At 28.6% G+C, this 20586-nt stretch overlaps 1 protein-coding gene across 8 annotated transcripts in view; it reads left to right on the top strand.

Moving 5' to 3' along the window:
• The window catches only part of mub (poly(rC)-binding protein mub), a 189472-nt gene that overhangs the window by 147678 nt on the left and 21208 nt on the right, over positions 1-20586 (top strand). For 3 of the 8 annotated variants that reach the window (XM_065504826.1, XM_065504821.1, XM_065504822.1), the window contains 8 exons: positions 8763-8819; positions 8885-9001; positions 9091-9187; positions 9320-9483; positions 9608-9727; positions 16430-16567; positions 19088-19172; positions 19261-19531. In XM_065504826.1, coding sequence (XP_065360898.1) covers positions 8763-8819; positions 8885-9001; positions 9091-9187; positions 9320-9483; positions 9608-9727; positions 16430-16567; positions 19088-19172; positions 19261-19531 — 1049 coding nt within the window. The remainder of the gene's footprint in view (positions 1-8762; positions 8820-8884; positions 9002-9090; positions 9188-9319; positions 9484-9607; positions 9728-16429; positions 16568-19087; positions 19173-19260; positions 19532-20586) is intronic. The other 5 variants (XM_065504828.1, XM_065504825.1, XM_065504827.1 and 2 more) reach the window with 3 other exon arrangements.

The raw sequence follows: 20586 nt of genomic DNA, 5'->3' as shown, positions 1-20586 counted from the left end.
AAATATTCAACAAATGTTCAGAATATTAAGATCCATCGAAAACCTCGCGTTCAAAGAAACGTAGGAAATATCACGGTATTTGAGTCCCAATGATAAAATGCAGCAAAAAGGTTTTTGTAATTGCCGCAGTCGTAAATAGAACAAATCATTCCACTATTGTAAGGCTTTTTGATAATTCTATTTAAATAAAACACTTTTTTAGAGCATATTTTTGTTTGCCCTGTTTATGACTTTTTTTTAAAAATAATTATTTAACCATTTAAGAGCCTTATATAAATTACCAATATAGTCCAACATATTTCTACTGATTTCAAAGTTATTACAATGAATCATGTGTAAATTTCAATGTTCCGTTACCGCAAAGCTACCGTTACCCCTAAAATACCCTTTCAGCGCAACTACCATTGCCGCTAAGCTCCCACTCAGGGCCTCATTTTGTAAAACCAAGCGTTCAGAAACGTAAGCAATTTGTATGAAGAATACTGCGAAAAGGGTTTGAAACTTGAATATTTTCCATACAAAATTTGTTTAACGTTTGTCGTTTCGTTTTATAAAATAAGGCCTCAATTTGTTGAAATCCTTTACAAAATTTAAAATATAATAAAAATACCACTTTATACCTTATAAGACATATTTTACCGTTACTTTTCAACCTTTTCGAATATGTATCCAACCTTGGTAAATTTCTATTGCTTTCATATAAAAGAAACAAGTAAGAGAGCTATATTCGGCTGAGCCGAATCTTATATACCCTTCACCAAATTATACTTCAAAATACAAATTTTAAATATTTTTAGGTAAAAAAAAATTTATTTTTTTTTCCAAAGTGGTTTTTTCAATTTTTGAAAAAAAAATTTTGAATTGTTATTTAAAATTTTTTTTTTAGCTGAAAAAAAATTCGGGTTAAAAAATATTTTTTCCGATTTTGACCCATTGTAGGTCCAACTTACAATTATATACGTCGATACAAAGGTCTTTGAAATATCTATCATTAGATATCCATATTGTCTATATTAATGTTTTAGTAATCCAGATATAGGTCAAACATCGAGGTTATTCTGGTTTTTCCTCATATCTCAGCCATTTGTGGACCGATTTTGCTGATTTTAAATAGGAAACTTCTCGAAAGCATGTCTGACAGAATTATTGAAGATTTGGATCCCGAAGATATCTGGGGTCTTCAGAAAATTGATTTCAACGGACAGACAGACGGACATGGCTTAATCGACTCCGCTATCTACACGCAGAGAAAAAATATAGTTGGGCATGGTTACTGTAACCATTTATATAGTGTTACAAGTTTTTTAACTATATTATAGTCACAGTAACCATTTACATGATTGTGGTAACCATAATATGTTTAACTTACGATTCACATGATTGTCTCAACCATATATATGGTTACAGTAAACATATACATATATGTTTGTGACAACAATTTATATGATGAAAGACTTATCATATTATGGTGCTCTCGGCTTAAGGCTTATCATAATCTGAGAACAACATATTATGATAAAATTATTCATCATAAATATGGTTGCCACAAACATATATTTGTTTACTGTAACCATATATATGGTTGAGACAATCATGTGAATCGTAAGTTAACCATATTATGGTTACCACAATCATGTAAATGGTTACTGTGACTATAATATAGTTAAAAAACTTGTAACACTATATAAATGGTTACAGTAACCATGCCCAATTATATTTTTTCTCTGCGTGTATAAGGATCCAGAATATATATACACTATAGGGTCGAAATTGGAAATTACAAACGGAATGACAAACTTATATATGTATACCCTTCTCACGAAGTATAAATAATAATAAACAGGTTCTCCTGAAAAGTTTTTCAAAAATACATAGGCAGTTTTGCAAACAAAATTTTAGGTGGGCCATTTTCACTGTTAGTTACTGTACATGTTGTATCGTATCATAAAACATGTATGTATGTATGTACTTCAGTTGCATGTGTTATATGTATGTAGATGTAGTTTCATACTAAGGATGTAGTTTCAGTTGCACATCCAGCTTTTACATAAACATGCAAAATGTTCTCCCAAAGCTTGTACACTGGATTGACATTTCCACAATTATTGAAATACACACTAAGTGTAGCAATAACAAAACAAGATTGGGAATGTATCTTTTTATTTAAAGTTATTGTCAAATACGAGTTTTGTTGTATTTAAAACACAGAGTATCATGTAATTACGTACATTGGAATGGTGTGAAAATTATTTAATGAAATTTTTTTATTAAAAATATGTGTGAAATAATGAATCAAAAAAAAGTTGAAAATTGCATTTGCATCATGAATACATTATGTTGTCTAAAGAGGACTTAATTATCTTTCAAATGAATCTTAAATCAATCAAATCCGACTTCAGCTTCATAAGCTACGATTAGTTAAAGTTAAAACAAATAAATTTTTTTGATTTTAAATAAAACGTAATTTTTTCGAAAATTAAAAAGAATTGAGATTAAATGCTAAAATTATTATATTTTATATATTTTTTAAAAAGTAAAATAAATGTCAGACATTGAAAGTGCACATTCAGTAAATGTCTATCCCGATTGGCATCCCAGTTCTCAGACGTTTAACATCTGTTAGCTGGGATAAATCTATATACTATATACTAAATGTAGCATCTAAATGTTTCACAATTTTCACACAATATTCAAGGCTTAATATAGTTCTGAGATTTTTGCGAGGAAAAGAAAAATAAAAAATGTAAAGAATGAGAAAAAAATACAGAAACAAATGCAAATAGAAATTCATAATTGTATTAAGGCTGACAAAAATACATATGTATATGTTTGTATATCGTATATTCAGATACATACATACAAACATATTTGCCAATTTTTGTATGCCAGAGGGCATTAAACAAACTGATGACTTTTTGCTTTATGAAATAACAACCTCTTTCGCACCCTTCATTGTCTACCTAGATTGAGTGCTTACGAGTCTCCAATACAATACGCTTGGGGCGAATACATACCCAGCAGTTCTGGGTGACCGTCCCTAATTAGTGATTTTACCTATCATTTATGATGATCACTAGTTATATAAATAGCTACGTGACTAATTATTTAACATTATTTAAAATAATTGACAGCCTCTACATAGAATACAAATATACTGTTTAATAGCTATTCCGAAATAGTCAACGCTCGGATTCACATATCGGTTACATAAAGTTACTAGCTACCTAACTAGTTATTTTAACATGTACGGTTGCAATTGACTTCACGCTAGATTACCTGGGATATATAATGTTTACAATTGACTTCTCTCAGCGCTACAAAGTACACATACTTGACAAATGACCCAAAATATATAAATTGTAGTCAGCCAAGTGATCTGACATTAGTTAAAATTACTGTCTCTAAGGGATACATTGGCTACTTGTTTAACTGCAGGGTACTTTCTCTTTGTTTGTGTGTATGTTTGTGCAATTTCCCAGCAGTTCTAGGAGACTGTCCCGACTAGAGATTATACCTAGCACTTAGGGTGACAACTCCATAACTAGCTACGTGACTAGTTATTTTAACATGTGTATGTCCCAAGATTGGAGTCAATTGAACCTTTTGGATTACAATGAGAATGTCTGATAGCTGGTCCAAAATAGTCAACGCATCGGATTCACATTACATAAAGCCAGTTACCTTACTAGCCACCTAACTGGTTACTTGATCAGTTACATTACTAGTTATTTGAACATGCATGGGTGCTAATTGATCTCAAATAGTCAGTTAAAAAGACATCTCATATGCAGTCCAATAGCTTGTAAGCAAACCTTCCTCCGGCAACTCTCCAATAGATTACTTCTGGTGGGTAAAATAACTACCTTTTATAGGACAGTACAAAATAAACGTTTAAAGTGACTATACTCAAGGTTACTTAGAGACACTAAAGTGTCTCACCCCAGCAAAAACTTTACTTACTTAGTCAGCCAGCAAGTAACATTGGAGCCAAGGCATAACTACTTATTATTTGACTGAAACACTACTTATCTTTGTTCGAGATTTTTAAAAAATTCATGGGTCAAGCTTACAAATGTTCTTACAATCAGTTGAGAAATAAGTAGTAAATTCACAACAAGAATATGTAGCTAAAAAAAACACAAAAAATATTGCCTTGTGTGGGAATCGAACAGTCACATTATTTGCTTGTATTTGATAGTCAAGCTGCTAACTCACTGCTCCATGTACGAGTTATTTTATTGTAAGTTAACAATAGTTTTAACATGAACATATAAATGAATATGATATGAACAAAAAAATTAATGGCTTTGACAGTCAAACACACTACATAGCTGTGCTAAATGCAAAAGTTCATTACCAGCCTGTATAAAAATAAGTACTTATTCTAGTAAATAAAATAATGTGCTGGGTAACCACCACTCCTTACAAAAGAATGCATGAAATAACTAGTTGTCATTACAAAAATTCACAAAATTTTTGCTGGGACTGTACGTTACATGGGATGTCAGTACACTTATGCAAAAATAAAATAAACTGTATGAAAATTATATCAACACAATTTGTATAAAACCAGAATTATTACCAAAAAAAAGTAGTACAAAATAAACGTTTAATGTGACTACACTCTAGATTACTTAGAGACACTTAAGTTACACTTGTTTTCACGGTCTCTCTGCACTACACTACCGTGTCAAATGACCAAAAATATATAAATTTTAGTCAGCCAAGTGGTCAGACATTAGTGACAATTACTGTCTATAAGGGATACATTGTCTACTTGTTTAACTGCTGGGTTGGTATCTGTGTGAATTTGTTTTGTATGCGTATTTGGTCATATACTTCTGTAGCTTTTGAGCTGCACTTGTTGTTAATCAGTTGAAATTCAATTTACATTGTCGTGTAATATTCTTATTTGTTATTATTTTTTGTTTTGTTTGTATGCGCTCATGATATTTATTTTTTTCAGTTAAATTACATTAATTCTTTTTGTCGCTTCTTCATCTTGTTTTTTTTTTTTTTGTTGTTGGTATTTTTTGTTTTGTTGCACTTTTACAAGAACATCGCAAATAATGGACTAACAGACAGATACAGATACGACTGATACAAACGAATGCATCATGACATGCAATTCGTACTAGAGAAAGAAAAATATTAAATGATTTATTCGCAATGCAATTGTTGCAACAACAGATTAACAACACATGTGTCGTTGTTGTCTACTTCTCGAACACAAACAAATGCAAAAGATGATGATGATGATGAAAAAAACAACAACTGAAAATAAAATAATAAAAAAAAAAATACTGTATGCACATCTCAAATAAATGTATCACCATGTGTCATTGTCAGATGCAAGCAAAATGTTTCGTTCTTCGTCGTGAAACTTATTAAAAGGTTACAGTTTTATAACACTCCAAACAGTGATTATTGTTCCCACGAAGTTAAGAATGAACTAGCAGCCGAAAAGATGAAAATTCTGCAAGTGATTGCTGGTAATGGATGAATGCTGAGAATGAGAACTTTAATTATTTACATGCATACAAAAAAAAATATTAATTTTCAGGTTGCAATTTTAATGACTTACTTTTTCTTAGGGGGACACAGTGATTCGTTTCAAAGCTTAAAAGTTCCTGTTTAAAAATGTGTTTTGGAAACACATTTTGATGCCACTATGTAGATTGAGTAATATTTACTAAAAAATTGTTATTCCAAATATAATATGGCTTTTAATACCAAAAATTAGAAATGTTGTCTTCATAGAGAAACTTTAATAATAAATTTCGCTTAGTTTTGGAAATAATATTAGTGAATACTGTTTTTAATGTCACTAGATTGAGTAATTATTACTAAAAAATATTTTTATACAAAATATGGCTTTTAATACCAAAAATTAACTTAGCAGATTTTTTATTTTGAAAAGCATATTCAGCCCAATTATTAATAAAAAATTCCGCGGGAGTTTATTCCATTGAATTTGAATAGGAATAATGAGAAAAGGGAAAAAACTCTCGCGGAATTTTTATTCATAATTGGGCTGATTCTATTTTTTAAAATTGACTTAGAAATGTTGTTTGTATTGATACCCTCTTCACAGAGAAAATTTAAAAAAAAAATAAATTTCGCTTAGTTTTGGAAATAATATTGGTGAATTATACTGTTTTTAATGTTTTTTTTATAAATTAAACGGTGCTACGATGGAAAAAAAAACTTGGAAAACGACCGAGCATGGGTTATAGGTCTTGCTGAGTACATTACAAATTGTGTCTAAACATTATAAAAACACCTTTAAATTCAGAACTTATTCTCAAAAAACCGTTTTCAGTGATGTTCGTCAACTTATCGACCTGTAACTCAGTCAGTTTTTGTCCGACTTTAATTTTTTTAACGGGGTTGGAGAGAAATCTGATTACGTTTTAAAATTACATGCATTTTTTGATACATTGTAAGTTATAAGTATTGTTTTTGTTAAGAATATCTAAAAGAAAACCCAAATTTATCAACTTTTTTGATTTTAGTCGCTTTTCATTGCTTATTTTGATATGAAGGCTTATAAAAATTTATACCAACGTATAAAGGAAATTTAGTTCTTAACAAAACATGGTTTTAATTATTCAAATCGGATGAAAATTGTAAAAGTTACTCAACTTTTCATTAACACGTTTTTTAGTATTTTCTCCCCCAGCGCATATGAATAAAAAAAATTAAAAACTATGCAAAAACAAATATTTGTACAATTTTTAATTTACAATGTAAATTTTTTAGACCTTTTTTCGAAAAAGTTTAATAACTTTTCCAAATATAAAACGATTTTAACCAGTAATTTCTCATTTATTTCTATATAAAATTGTCTTTAAAATACTATGCAAAAAAATAGGTTTTCATAGAAAAAAATTAAAATAAATATTGTTGAAATTACGAAAATAATAAAAAAAGCGAAACTTTTTATAAAAACTTACACAATTATTTATGAAAGCTTAATTCTTTGCCTATCTATAATAGTTTACAATTTTGAAATCGGTATAAAAATGTGTGAGTTAGAGGTACTAAAGTACTACGACCTTCCCTATCCCACGACAGCCGGTTCTACGCACCGGAATGACCCGAATGACTGCTGCTACAACATCAACAACCTAACCTAAAACCGTTTTTTTCTTCAAAATAACACAAAATTTTGAGGGTGTTTCAAAATCTTTGAAAACGGTTTTAGTATGTCCTCACCTAGGACTGCAACCCCCATTAGGTCTCTTTTGAAGTTCTGACAAAAATAGTCATTTTTATTATAGTCGATTGTTTGCTTAATTAGAAATAGCTTAGAAACGACCAACTAACTTTTGGCGTACAAGGTCTCTTATCATGTCATAATGTCCTAATATTTCACAATGGGTTTTATTAATTGGCCTAAATGAGGAGACCTAAACAACTTGCACAAATAGCTAACATGCTAAACTTTGTTCGGGATTTTACCACTGCAATTTTCTAATTATAGAAAATATAAAATTAAACAAATCAAATTGAAGATGCAGTTCTCCCACCACTGCCTTGAATTCATCCGAAAAGAGAACAGTATTCCATTTCTGTTCCGACCATATTAAGTGTTCTTTGGCAAATAGTATACGAAAAGCAATCGGTTTTTTATTAATAAAATGTTTTTTTGCGGTGCGATAAAAAACAAATCCAGCGTTTACCAGTTCGAGTACTAATTTCCAATTTTTGATTATTGATAACCCCCAAAATTTATTGTATTGGAGTATGTTGAGTTTTTACAGTACCTGTCTCTGGTTTTTTTTATTAAAATCGTTTATTATAATCATGTTTAAAAAACAACTTATTGTGCGTAAAAATATTACAATAATAAATTTTCTTACATATCATTTTTGCTTTGGTCTTCATTCTTGAAGAAATTTAAAAGTTTTCATTGTTTTGCTGCTAATGCTAAAGGTAGGGTCGCACATGACAAATATTTGACGAAAAAGACTTTACCACTAAATAAAATAATTTGATTTATTTATTTCAAAAACTTATTTTACTTAGGATGAATCAAAACAAAAAATTTTGTTTTATTTTATTTGATGCTGTTTGATCTTACAAAACATTTGTAAGAGTAAACACGTCAAACAAATTTGTGTTAAAAAAGTGGTTACGCATTTTTGAGCAAATATTTGCCATGTGTGTCCCTACCTTAAGCAGTATAACCACAATCTATAAATGTATTTTTGTTAAATTTGAATGCTTAAAAACGCCGAAATTAGAAACCCTACCAAATATACATATTTTTCAAAATCAGTTTCTATTGTATTGTATCTTACGGCATGTAATATAACAATAAATCATCAGAAGTCGTCAAATGAACATTTAAATGAAAATTTAAATGAACAAGCATATTTATCAAACTAAATTTTGAAAAGCAAAAACAAACCAATTTAAATTATAAATATCTATACAACACTGGTAGTGAAATGAGCAATAATATTTACCATAAACAAATATACATACATAGATCGGAAACTCTCAAAGACCTAACTCAGTTTTCAAAAACCTAAGTGGTGAGAATATATTAGTAAAACAAAACTATGCGAAAACAAAAACATCTCTCGTATGTGTAATTAATTTGAATAATATTTTTTTTAGTTTTGAGTTTTTTTCTAGTTCTCGATCTATGTGTATTTCTCTATAATATTTTACTATTACTATTTATTTTCTAAAGAATATTGCTTATTAATTATAAATAAATAATGTAATTATTTTATTATTGTAAATTTCAGGAAGTTGGCAGTATTATCGGCAAAAAAGGAGAAATTGTGAATAGGTTTCGTGAAGAGGTATGTGTTTTATTTGTATGTTTGTTTAACGCTGTCTTATTAATTAATTTGTTTTTATTTTTTAGTCGGGGGCAAAAATCAATATATCTGATGGTTCTTGTCCGGAGCGTATTGTAACGGTGTCTGGTACAACCAGTGCAATCTATTCGGCATTTACCTTAATCACCAAGAAATTTGAAGAGGTTTGTAGTCTATCGTCTTCTTCGTTATTTAGATGATATTAATTAGTGTATTTTATTTTACTTTACTTTGCTTTACTTTTCCTCTCAAGTGGTGCTCTCAATTTAATAATGATGTTGGTAAAGGTGGTAAAACACAAATACCCATACGCTTGATTGTGCCTGCCAGTCAATGTGGATCGTTAATTGGTAAGTTTTTATTTTTTTTATTTTTTGCTCAGTATACAACTATGTGCTATACTATTTTAAATTATATTGATATGGGAAGACAGTTATTAAATGCAGACACAAATGTCGTTTTTCATTAAAATTTTACTCAAGGTAAAAGTGGTTCAAAAATTAAGGAAATACGTCAGACAACAGGCTGCTCCATTCAAGTGGCTAGTGAAATGTTACCAAATTCAACTGAACGTGCAGTTACCTTAAGTGGCACTGCTGAACAAATAACTCAATGCATCTATCAAATTTGTCTCGTTATGTTGGAGGTATGTAGTAATGTAGCTCTTGCGTTGTGCCAGCAATGTTTTATTTTGGAGTTTATTATTATTATTTACTTTTAATCACTTTTTAACATTAAAATGCCATTTTATTTTATGTATTTGATTACAGTCGCCTCCTAGGGGTGCTACCATCCCCTATAGGCCAAAACCACAAGTGTCAGGACCTGTCATCTTGGCTAATGGACAAGCATTCACCATACAGGGCAATTATGCTGTACCCGCACAAGAGGTAATTTAGCATGAACCGTTTTTAGTTTTTCATAACCTCTTTTCCAGTCAGTCAGTAAAGTCAATTTGTTAACTACTTACTTACTTACGTACATACTTCTTTAAACTACTTACTCTACTGTACTACAACTTTGGCTTATTTTTGTACAAGATGCGCCGTATACATTTATTCTACTCTACATACATCTCTCGATTAATGTTTGTGTTGCGTATATAAACCACATTTTATTTTGTTTTTTTTTCTCTCTTTTCCTATTTATTATTTATGAATGCTTTTTCATATCACTATATATATTTAAAACACTGCCCACTCCTACCTCCACCTCCACCACCACCTCATTATCCTTTACGTATTATTCTATATATAATTTTATTTATGTTTTTGTCGTATTTTAAATTTGTAACTAAACATGTATTACAATATTTTTTATACTACACTCCTCATACTAAGTTTTGCCAACTAACACAAAGTTTTTAAGCGAACAAATTAATATTTCATTAAGAGATAATGCAAATTAAATTAATAAAAGAATTACCTGGATAATAGTTAAAGTCAGGTTACTCAAATTAAAATGTTTTTCATAATCTCTATATAAAAAAAAAATAATAATTAAGCAATGTAGTTCAAAAGTTTTGTGTTATTTGGTCAATTTGGCATACATATGTGTATGTTATATACTTTTATAATCGTAGGGAAACCAAGCGATATGACCCACCACCTCGTCTATCAACCAACCAATCTCCTCCAATATCCACAAAGAAAAGCATTCACTTTAACTTTCTAGTTTGGTTGTAGTTAAAAATACTTCAATATAGTATTTATAGTTTTTAAACTCCTCAAACCACAGTTCTCTTCCTTCTCAACATAACAGTTTTGTTGTTTTTGTTATTGTTGATGTACTGATTACAATTTTACATTTTTTGTTTTAGTTAAATTCTTATATTTTTTTAATATTTTGCACTCTTTCTCTAGGTTAAGTTTTGAAAAAAGAATAAAAAATATTGAACGAAATTTTAAATAAAATGAACTAAAACATTTTTAATATTAACGTGTAACAAAATACGATGGTCTCCTACTCTACTCTCTATGTGTTGTAAACTCTACACTGTAAATGAGTTCCTTTTGATCGGCTGAGAGCATAAACAAAAGGTTTATTGATTAAATGAAAATATGTATTGAAAAAAAAAATAAATAAAAAAAGAACACACAATCTTAAGGCTTTAACTACTCTACTACTACCACTCAACTACTACTCTACTACTACTGCTACTTCCACTGACAGCTTCATATAGTGTGAGCTTAAAATACTCGTAGGAAATAAGTCAATAAAATGGTCAACATTTTTGCGCTAGGATGAGAGGGCTCGTGAGCAGTTGATAAAAGTAGGTCTATCATCATTTTACACTTGCAAATTTTTCTTGTAATTACAAATTACTTAGTTTAACATATAAAACAAATAAAATTAATCTGTATTCACCAAAACCACCAAAACGCCACTACCAAACCAAACCGAACCAACCAACCAACCATTCAGTATTGTTGTTACATATCACAAATATATATGGAAACATACAAATATATTATCCTCTCTATATATTTCTCTCGATTCTATAAGTCCTTTAATGATTTCAAAAAGAAAAAATCCTCCAATAAAAAAAAAACAACAACCAACTCCCCCTATTTAACATTTCTTATAGAATATGGTATTAAAAAAAAAGTTTTGTTTCAATGTCATAATAAATCAGTCAAAAATATTAAAATAAAATCAAACACACTCACACACAATTTAATGTCCCCAAATAAAAATTAATGGTCACTTTTGTGTAATAGCCAATAATAATACTGTACTGTATCTACTACAAGATTAATTATAGTTTTTATTTTGTTTTTAATTGTTTTAATTTAATTTGTGGTTTCTAATTAGATCGTTTACTTAGCATAACAAACAATACCAGACCGCATACTTTCCACACCACCATCCAATAAGGATTACAAACTTAATTCAATGTGAATTTACATTATTATTAATTATAAATCAACTCAACTCAAAATTCCCTGCCCGAGCCCTCACATATCTCTTGCTCTCTCTATCTCTCTCTCTCTTTCTATCTATCTCTTTCTATTTTGTTTCTTTTGTTCCCCCAAAAAGCAAAATAAAGTATAACAATATTAAATTAATATTTACTTAACTCCAAAACTCATATCGTTTTATCATCTCGCAAAGTAAATACCAACAAAACCTTACGTACTCAACAATCATTAAAACCTAATTTACATTTGTAAGAAACGTTTTAAGTACTTATCTGTAAATGTTTGTATAACCTCCACCATTCTTATGAGAAATAATGTCTATCGAATCAATAATTCATATAATATAGATGGATGTACTTTGAAATGGCCATGTCATTATTAAAATGTATTTGATAACTATTGCAGCATATCATATTTAAACTGCAAACACAAAGTCATCATGAGCAAAAATTGCAATTGATAATATAATAGTACGTTAATATTGTACAAATATGTAACCCAAAAAAACCTATTCTGGAATTATTTCATATACACTATATAGACAACCACCAAACCATATTGACGTGTTAATTATTAATTTATTTTCTGTAGAACTCACTTCTCTCCATTGTATTCCGATCACATGGAAGTCTACTAAAATGAATAAAAGCATAAAAATATAATCTTTAAGCCCCAAAAATTTAAACACTTGAATATTTTGTTGGAATTTGACTTGAATGTAAATGTAATTATGTTTTAAATTTGAAAAAATTAAATATATTTCAAACAAAAAACATTTGGTTTGAATTTACAACTCTAATCCAATTGCTTGACACTTGCTTTCAACTCGAATTCCAACTATGTACAGTCAGCGTCAAAAGAAAGTGTACAACTTGTTTTTACATTTAAAACGTTTTATTTACATATTAAAAAACTATTTTTTCTCCAGTTCTAGTATATTTAACAAAACACTTAATTGTTTTCTTGCAATATACATATAAACAAAAAACTAAACTATTTCAACTGCAACAAAAACAGTAACAACAAAACCAAAAATACTCCATTTATAACGCGTCAGAAAAAAGTGTACACATTTAGAATTGCAATAAGATTTTTCTAGTTACATAAAAAAATATATTGTTATTCTTTATTTTTGCCTAGATTATAATTTTTTGTGGATCTTGCTGTTAGTCTCATGAGATTTTAAGATAGTAGCTTTTCTTGTTTGATCGCGAGAACTTTAAAACCAAAATGGGAAACCAAACTGCAATTGAAACAAGAAAGTAAGTCATAAAATTTAAAAATTAAGGTAAATCGTCACGTGAAATCTCCTCTATAATAGGAAGAAGCCATAATACTGTAAAAAAAATTATAGACAAACAAAAAAATTTAGAATTTTAGAAGATCAGCAACGTGCCGGAACACCAAAACGCCTTAACAACCTTGAAATACGATCGATTGTGAGAGCAGTGAAGAAAGTATTCACAGTAAGTGCAGTAAAATTATGCGAAGAATTAACAGATTCGTCTGGAGTGAGAGTTAGTATCAGTACGGTTCGCCGAGCGCTACACCCAAATGCTCTATATGGTGGAGTTCCGAGAGAATAACCCCACATTTCCAAACGAAATAAAGAGCGACTTCGAGAATTCGCAAACAGGTATAAAAACCAAGAAAATTGTTTTGGAATAATGTGCTGTTTACGGACGAAAGCAAGTTTGAGATTTTCGGAAGTAAAAAAAGGAGTAAAATTTGGAGAAGCAAAAATGAAGAGTTCGACCAAAAAATGTACTATCCACCGTAAAGCATGGTGGTGGTTAGGTGATGGTGTGGGGGTGTATGGCGGCAAGTGGCATGGGAAAACTCATATTTATTGATAGTTTGATGAGCAAAACCGATTACCTAAACATTCTTATAGAAAATATGGAACCCATCATTAGAAAATTAAATCTAGACCGAACCTGGATCTTCCAACAGGACAACTATCCGAAGCATACTTCTTAACTTGTTAAAGAATGGTTGTTGTATCATACACCGAAACAACTGGAACAACCCCCACAGTCACCGAACATTAATCCCATTGAACATCTGTGGTAGCATTTGGACAGACAGATCAGAAAATGAAATATTACCAGCAATGACTCTCTACACGAAATCCTGCAGGAAGAGTGGTTCAACATCCCAAATTCGGTGACATCAAAATTGGTAGAAACAATGCCAAGGAGGCTTGAAACTGTTTTAAAACCCAAATGATGTCAAATAAAATACTAAACACGTTTTTTCTTCTAATTTCCCTAAACTGTACACTTTCTTTCGACGCGTTAAAAATGGAGTATTTTTGGTTTTGTTGTTACTGTTTTTGTTGCAGTTGAACTAGTTTAGTTTTTTGTTTATATATTGCAAGAGAATAATTTAATGTTTTGTTAAATATACTAGAACTGGAGAACAAATAGTTTTTTAATATGTAAATAAAATGTTTTAAATGTAAAAACAAGTTGTACACTTTCTTTAGACGCTGACTGTATATACATTGAAGTTTATACAGTGAATCAATAAAGTTTAAGTATATATACATTATGTATATAACTAATTTTTGCGAAATTTTTGGCATACCACCACGTGATGGCCAATGTTGTATAAGTAATGAAAATCATTTTTTTAGGTCATTTGGAATCAAAAACATCACGCACCAACATCATTTTCTAAAATAAACCAAATTTTTTTTTCTCGGAAAAATTATATAAATAATTTCATAATTTATTAAAAAAGTATCTTTTGAATTATGTCCGCAGTTATTATTAAAATAAAATATATTGTATTTCAAAATAATTAAAAACATTTAATGAAATACTTTATGCGTTTGGTGCGTGAACTTTTTTAACAACGAAAAAATAATTGCGTGGTTTTTCATATTTTTAATGCTCTATTCGACTATGCATATTTGCAGCAAATGTCAGTTATGTCCCTAATGTACATGTCATTAAAAAAATAAAAATCCATTCTGGTTTATATAATAAATTTTCAGTAGCTGCCTGTTAGTTAATAACGAAAGGACCTAGGTTGAATAGGGTCTGAATATTAAAAAATATTAATACAAAAGTTAGCAAATAAATATGTTTGTAATTTATCCATTTACTGATTAAAATTATAGCTAAACATTGTCAATCATATGAAAATTTTTGCTAATCGCCCAAATTAAAATTTGCTTTTATTTTAGTAATTAAATAGTTGACACGCTAAAATGGTGGAGGTTATACAAAACATATTTTTAAATTGTATCAATATGTTTTAAAATAAATTAAATATCTTATCAAAGCTTTGGGTTTCTTCAATTTTAATTACTTTTCATTATATATAATTTAACTTGGCCTGTACCGTTGTATCACTACTGTCCGTCCATATTTTAATTTTGTTTTATTGTATCAAAACATTCAATTGACATTGAAATTCCCATAACAAAGTCTTTAGTATAATAATTTGTTTCTTCCATTGTATTAGTTAGACTGATTTTCATTTATTTTACCAGCCCAGCCAGCCCATCTTTTACCACTTTAAACTATTGACATGTATTTTCTGAGACCAAAATGTGTTGCATTTAACATTTTTTTGTTTGAATTGATAAACCAAGAAATTACAAAACTTTGAGTCTTGTAGTTTATGTTTCTTTGAAATTAATAATTGATTTATGTGCTATTTATCATATTTCTTTTTTTTAAATGCTGTTGCTTAACATTTTCAAAAAATATTAATTCGTTTAAAGTTATTTATTATTTATTCCATGAACCATTCTTTAAAATTGAGTTTTTCAAATATGAGCGAACCAATTAATTTATATTTAAATAAAAAATAGTTTTATTGTAAAAAATAATTCATGTGAAAAGAACATAAAATATTGTCATGTTTTATTTGATTGGATTTCAAAGGAATTCAAAGCAAACAGTTCATTTCCGAAGGAAAAAAATAAATAAATTGTTCGTGAGGCAGCAAATGGTTATTCAGAGGTCTTTATTATTCTATTGGTTACTTATAGTCATAAATTTCATGACTTTCAGTAAAATATTGATTTTTTTTATTAATATTTACCATTTGTCATTTATTGGAGCTGATATTCGTATCGTAATTATTTACCCCTTTTTTTAAAAAAAATATCACCTTTCCGAAGAATTGCACATGAATCAATTTTAAATTTTGAAAGCTTAAACAAAATGGCATCCATATTAAAACCATTATAAATAATTGATCATATAACACTTGTTATTTAACGTTTATTCTTATTGTGGTTTAAATTACATACTTTTATTTATGTTGAAATACATAAAACATTAATAGTAATATAATATTTTTTTTTGTATTTTATTTTTTTTTTGGAAATATTTATCTAAATCTAATCTTTTTTTAATTTATTTGATTTTTCTTTTTTTTATAAACAAATTTACCTAAACTGTGTTTAAAAACAAATTAAAAAAAATAAATTCTACATCAACAACAACAACAAAACAAATCAAATTAAATCAAAAATTTAACACATCTTAACTTTACAACTTTAAATTAAAATCTATTCTACTGAACTCTACTCTACTTACTTCATTATTTATTTTTTTTTGTTCAATTTGTTTATCGATAACGACACTTCTATTTATTACACTTGCAATTAAAAAAAAAAATCAATCTATATACAACTATACACCTCTTTAGACCTGTCCAGTATTTCCACTTGCTTTGGCTACCGGTGGTCTACATGCTGGTATATCGGGTTTAACGGATCCTTTATTAAAGGGCGCACATTTATCAGGAGCAGTACCAGCACACCATCACCTACAGCAACTGCCCGATGTGAGTTTTGGTTGAACGAAATTGTTTTGAAAGCATTGCATTTATTTTTGTTTTTATACCCCTGTAATAAAAAGTACCCCGCCTTTAGCCCCTCTCACAAACCCCTTCTTTATTGTTCGGTAATTTCAAATGCTTGATTTATTTTTATGAATACCTCATAAAAAGAGAATACATATTTATTAATTTATGAAATGCAATTTTATTTTTGTGTTTCCTTCCCACATTTATCGAATAATGTACAAAAAAATAAATAAAGAGTCTTCCCATTGTGTGTAAAAAGTAGTTTGGTTTTAGTATTGTGTACCCCCTTTCCTACTACTACTACTACCCCCAGCAAAATAACTCAAGGTCCTGCGTTTAAAATGTTGCAACTTTAATTGTAACACAATAGTACAATGGTAGCCATGTCACAAATTGAAACTGTTTTATTTGTTACTTTTTATTAATACTTTAAATATCTGGTAAAGACTAAGAGAAAAACGTTATAAATATAAATTAAATAATAAACATTGTATACTTTCGGTATAGTGAAGTTATATAATATTAAAGAATATACATACATATTTGCGATATTGTAAACTTCCAGAGTTCAACGAATCGTCGTAACCTTGTCACACTAGATGCTTTGAAAAATGGCAAGAATATTATAATTTCATTAGTATCCTCATTTCAAAACGAATTCCTCTATACATTGATATATCGAAAACTGATACGTTCTATTACAAAAAAATAGAAAACTTAAAATTATTTGATATTCAAATAAATTACCAGCTTATAACTCCTATACGAAAATAGTATCAATTCCAGGTATTTATTTTGTAGCACAGTGTAATTGATTAAAAATATAAATATGTAGTTATATTAAAGATTATATAAAGCAACAAATTTGAAATTACCTCCCTTTTAAATAATTCTATTCCTATCAATGCTTTTTCCGAAACGAACTAAAATTTAGATTTCTAAGTGGAATTGATATTTGTTTGTTAGTATGTATTTGTTTTCTTAAATTTTTATTCAATTTCTTTACCAAAAACTTGAATTCTTTTAATAAACAAAACGTAGTCTTTTGAGAATTATCATAATCAAACGGAACCTGGATAAGTTAAAACAAAAACAATCAATCGGAATAATAATTATGTAAAAGCTAAAAAAAATAAAAAATACTATTATCACATTCGTATAAATACTAATAAACAAGCATTTTGAGAATTTTTTCTCACAACAAAATGACTATTTTAACAACAAAGCTAAACTCCAAGGTTACATAAAAAACCGTTTTTTTTTTAAATAAATACTAATGAATTTAATAAGAACAAACCTTTCAATTCGTAGTTATGAAATAAAAAATCTACCAGTACCTCGTTTCTATAACTTCATTAAAATGGTTATTTCGATACTATTCACATAGAACACATTAAAAGTAAACGATTTAATATTACTTGACCTGTGCTTATGCAAGTTTTCATATTTTGTTATTAAGAAATAAATTAAGATTCTATTGGATTTTAGATACGATATAGTTATTGGCAAAAACGATTTTCTTAGTCTTTCCATGTTAATTGTTTCTATTTTAATTTGGTTACTTTTTTTAAGTACTGAAATATTAAACATGATTTTTTTTTTAAATCTACAAATGATTGTCAATTTTGAATTGCCTGCTAATTTTTGTGTTCAATTATTTTGCATGTTTATTAATAATGATTATAGAAATATAAAAAATACACAATTTTCTAGAAAAAATAAAACACATATATAGAAACATAAAAAAAGAAAACAAATAAAATGAAAAAATGCTGTAGGTAATTGGTGTACAAATGAAAGTCCTTTCAGATGGCCCTCGAAATTCTGTGTTTCCACTTCCATTCTATCCACTTTTGTTCCATCTCTAGCTCTGACGTATTGATTTCCTCTCTACACACTACTTTGCAGATTCCACCTTGTGAAAGACACCCCAGCCCTAAACTATCGCAGTTCGAAAATTCCTATTAATCCAGTTCCCTTAACCTTAATCAACAACTAACTCATTTATACATATGCCAAACTCAACGCTCTACACTTTTTTCATAAAATACACACAAATAATACAATCTCACACAATTAAAATTAGTACGTCTTTAAAACAACATTATTTTGTTTTGTTTATTTTTTTTTTATCAATTTCTTATTAATTATTTTTAATAATTTCTTTAACGATTGGTTCATTATTCAATTGGTTAATAACACAGGGTGGTTATTTCTAATAAATTTAATTTTTTTTCTTAAATTCCTAGCTTGTATTTAAATTTAACCACTTTGTGTTTACATACTTTTGTGTAAAATCGAAATGTACATGCTGTAAATTTAAATTGCATTTTATTTATTATGTGTTTTTATTGTTGTAATTTCTGTGTTCTTTTTTTAAAGTTATAATTTTTGTTTGATTTGTTTTTAGTTTTACTTTATTGAAAATGTGAATGAATAGTTTTGTGATGAGTTTGTTTGTTAATAATTTAATTTATTTATTTATTATTATCTATACAGGTGGCTAAAAATCCTTTGGCTAGTTTGGCAGCATTAGGTTTGGCCGGCATGGCTCCTGCTAATACTGGCGGTCTTAATCCAACAGGTTGGTAACTAAGAATTTATCTATTTTACCGTTCAGATCAAATTTCATTGGTTTAATTACTCGATTATTGTTTTTTTTCTTCAAAAAGCAGCTTTGGCTGCTCTAGCTGGCTCACAGTTGCGTACCGCTAATACAAATCGTGCTCAACAGCAACAGCATGAAATGACTGTTTCAAACGATTTGATCGGTTGCATTATTGGCAAAGGTGGTACTAAAATTGCCGAAATCCGTCAGATTTCTGGTGCAATGATACGCATTTCAAATTGTGAAGAACGTGAAGGTGGCAACACAGATCGCACCATCACCATCAGTGGCAATCCAGATTCTGTAGCCTTGGCACAATACTTAATCAATATGAGGTAAGTTCCAGTTAATGTCTTTCTTTGTTACTTACTAGTTCGTTCATCACGTTAAGTTTATGTGTCCATATTGTTGGTCTTAATAATAATAATAATAATGAAAATGTATAACAACTATTTCTGTGTCTTCTTTTTATTGTGAGTGTGTATTTGTTTACTTTTTTTGTAACTAATTCTAATTGTTATTTAATAATGTAGTTGTAGTTGTGCAATTTTGTCGAATTGATTTGAACTGAAACAAATGGACAAATTTGTTTTGAATTAATGAAACATTTTTTTAAAAAGCGAAACAATTAAAAGTATTTTCATCATAAAAGGAGAGGAGGATCTTTGTTTTCTTTAAATACATAGTTAAATCTTTATATAACTTTTTGTATATGTAAGCGTTCATTTTTTTCTCTCTTATTTTATATACAAAATGCATTTTCTTTTTAATATATAAAAGCAAAAATTATATATTCTTATGATATTCACATTTGAAAATCTCATCGTTTATTCAACAACAACGACAACAGCAAAATAATTTAACCCCTTATTTTGTGTTTATATACTCCTAGTGGGTATATGAATTTCCATTTCCAAGTTATTTTCCCATCTAACCCCCCACATGTCCGCCTTCATTGTTTTTTTATACAACCAATTATAAAGAAATAAAAACGTAACTTTAAATACAAAATGTGTATTTTTAACCAAAAACTTCAACTAAGTAAAGAAAAATAAATTAAAATGTTTATAAACGTTGACTGTTTAATTGATTGAATTGATTGAATAATTGATATATACATATAATATACATACATACATATAAAATAAATACCGTACATACATAATAATTGCAATTGTTTGTATTTATCTTCTATCAAAAAAAATTAATATGAAATGTTAAAACTTCTTCCTCTATATTGGTTAGTTTTAAGTCTTATTGTAAATCTATTTACTTTTAATCGTTATCAGTTACAAAAAAAAAACAAATGACAAAATGTGAGAGGGGATTGTTTGTTTGTTTTTTAAGTCACGAACCCACCAACAACCAATCAGCCAACACCACCAACCAC

Source organism: Calliphora vicina, chromosome 3 (genome assembly GCF_958450345.1).
Source record: "Calliphora vicina chromosome 3, idCalVici1.1, whole genome shotgun sequence".
NCBI classification, from domain to species: Eukaryota; Metazoa; Arthropoda; class Insecta; order Diptera; family Calliphoridae; genus Calliphora; species Calliphora vicina.
This window is presented reverse-complemented; position numbering and strand designations above follow the sequence as displayed.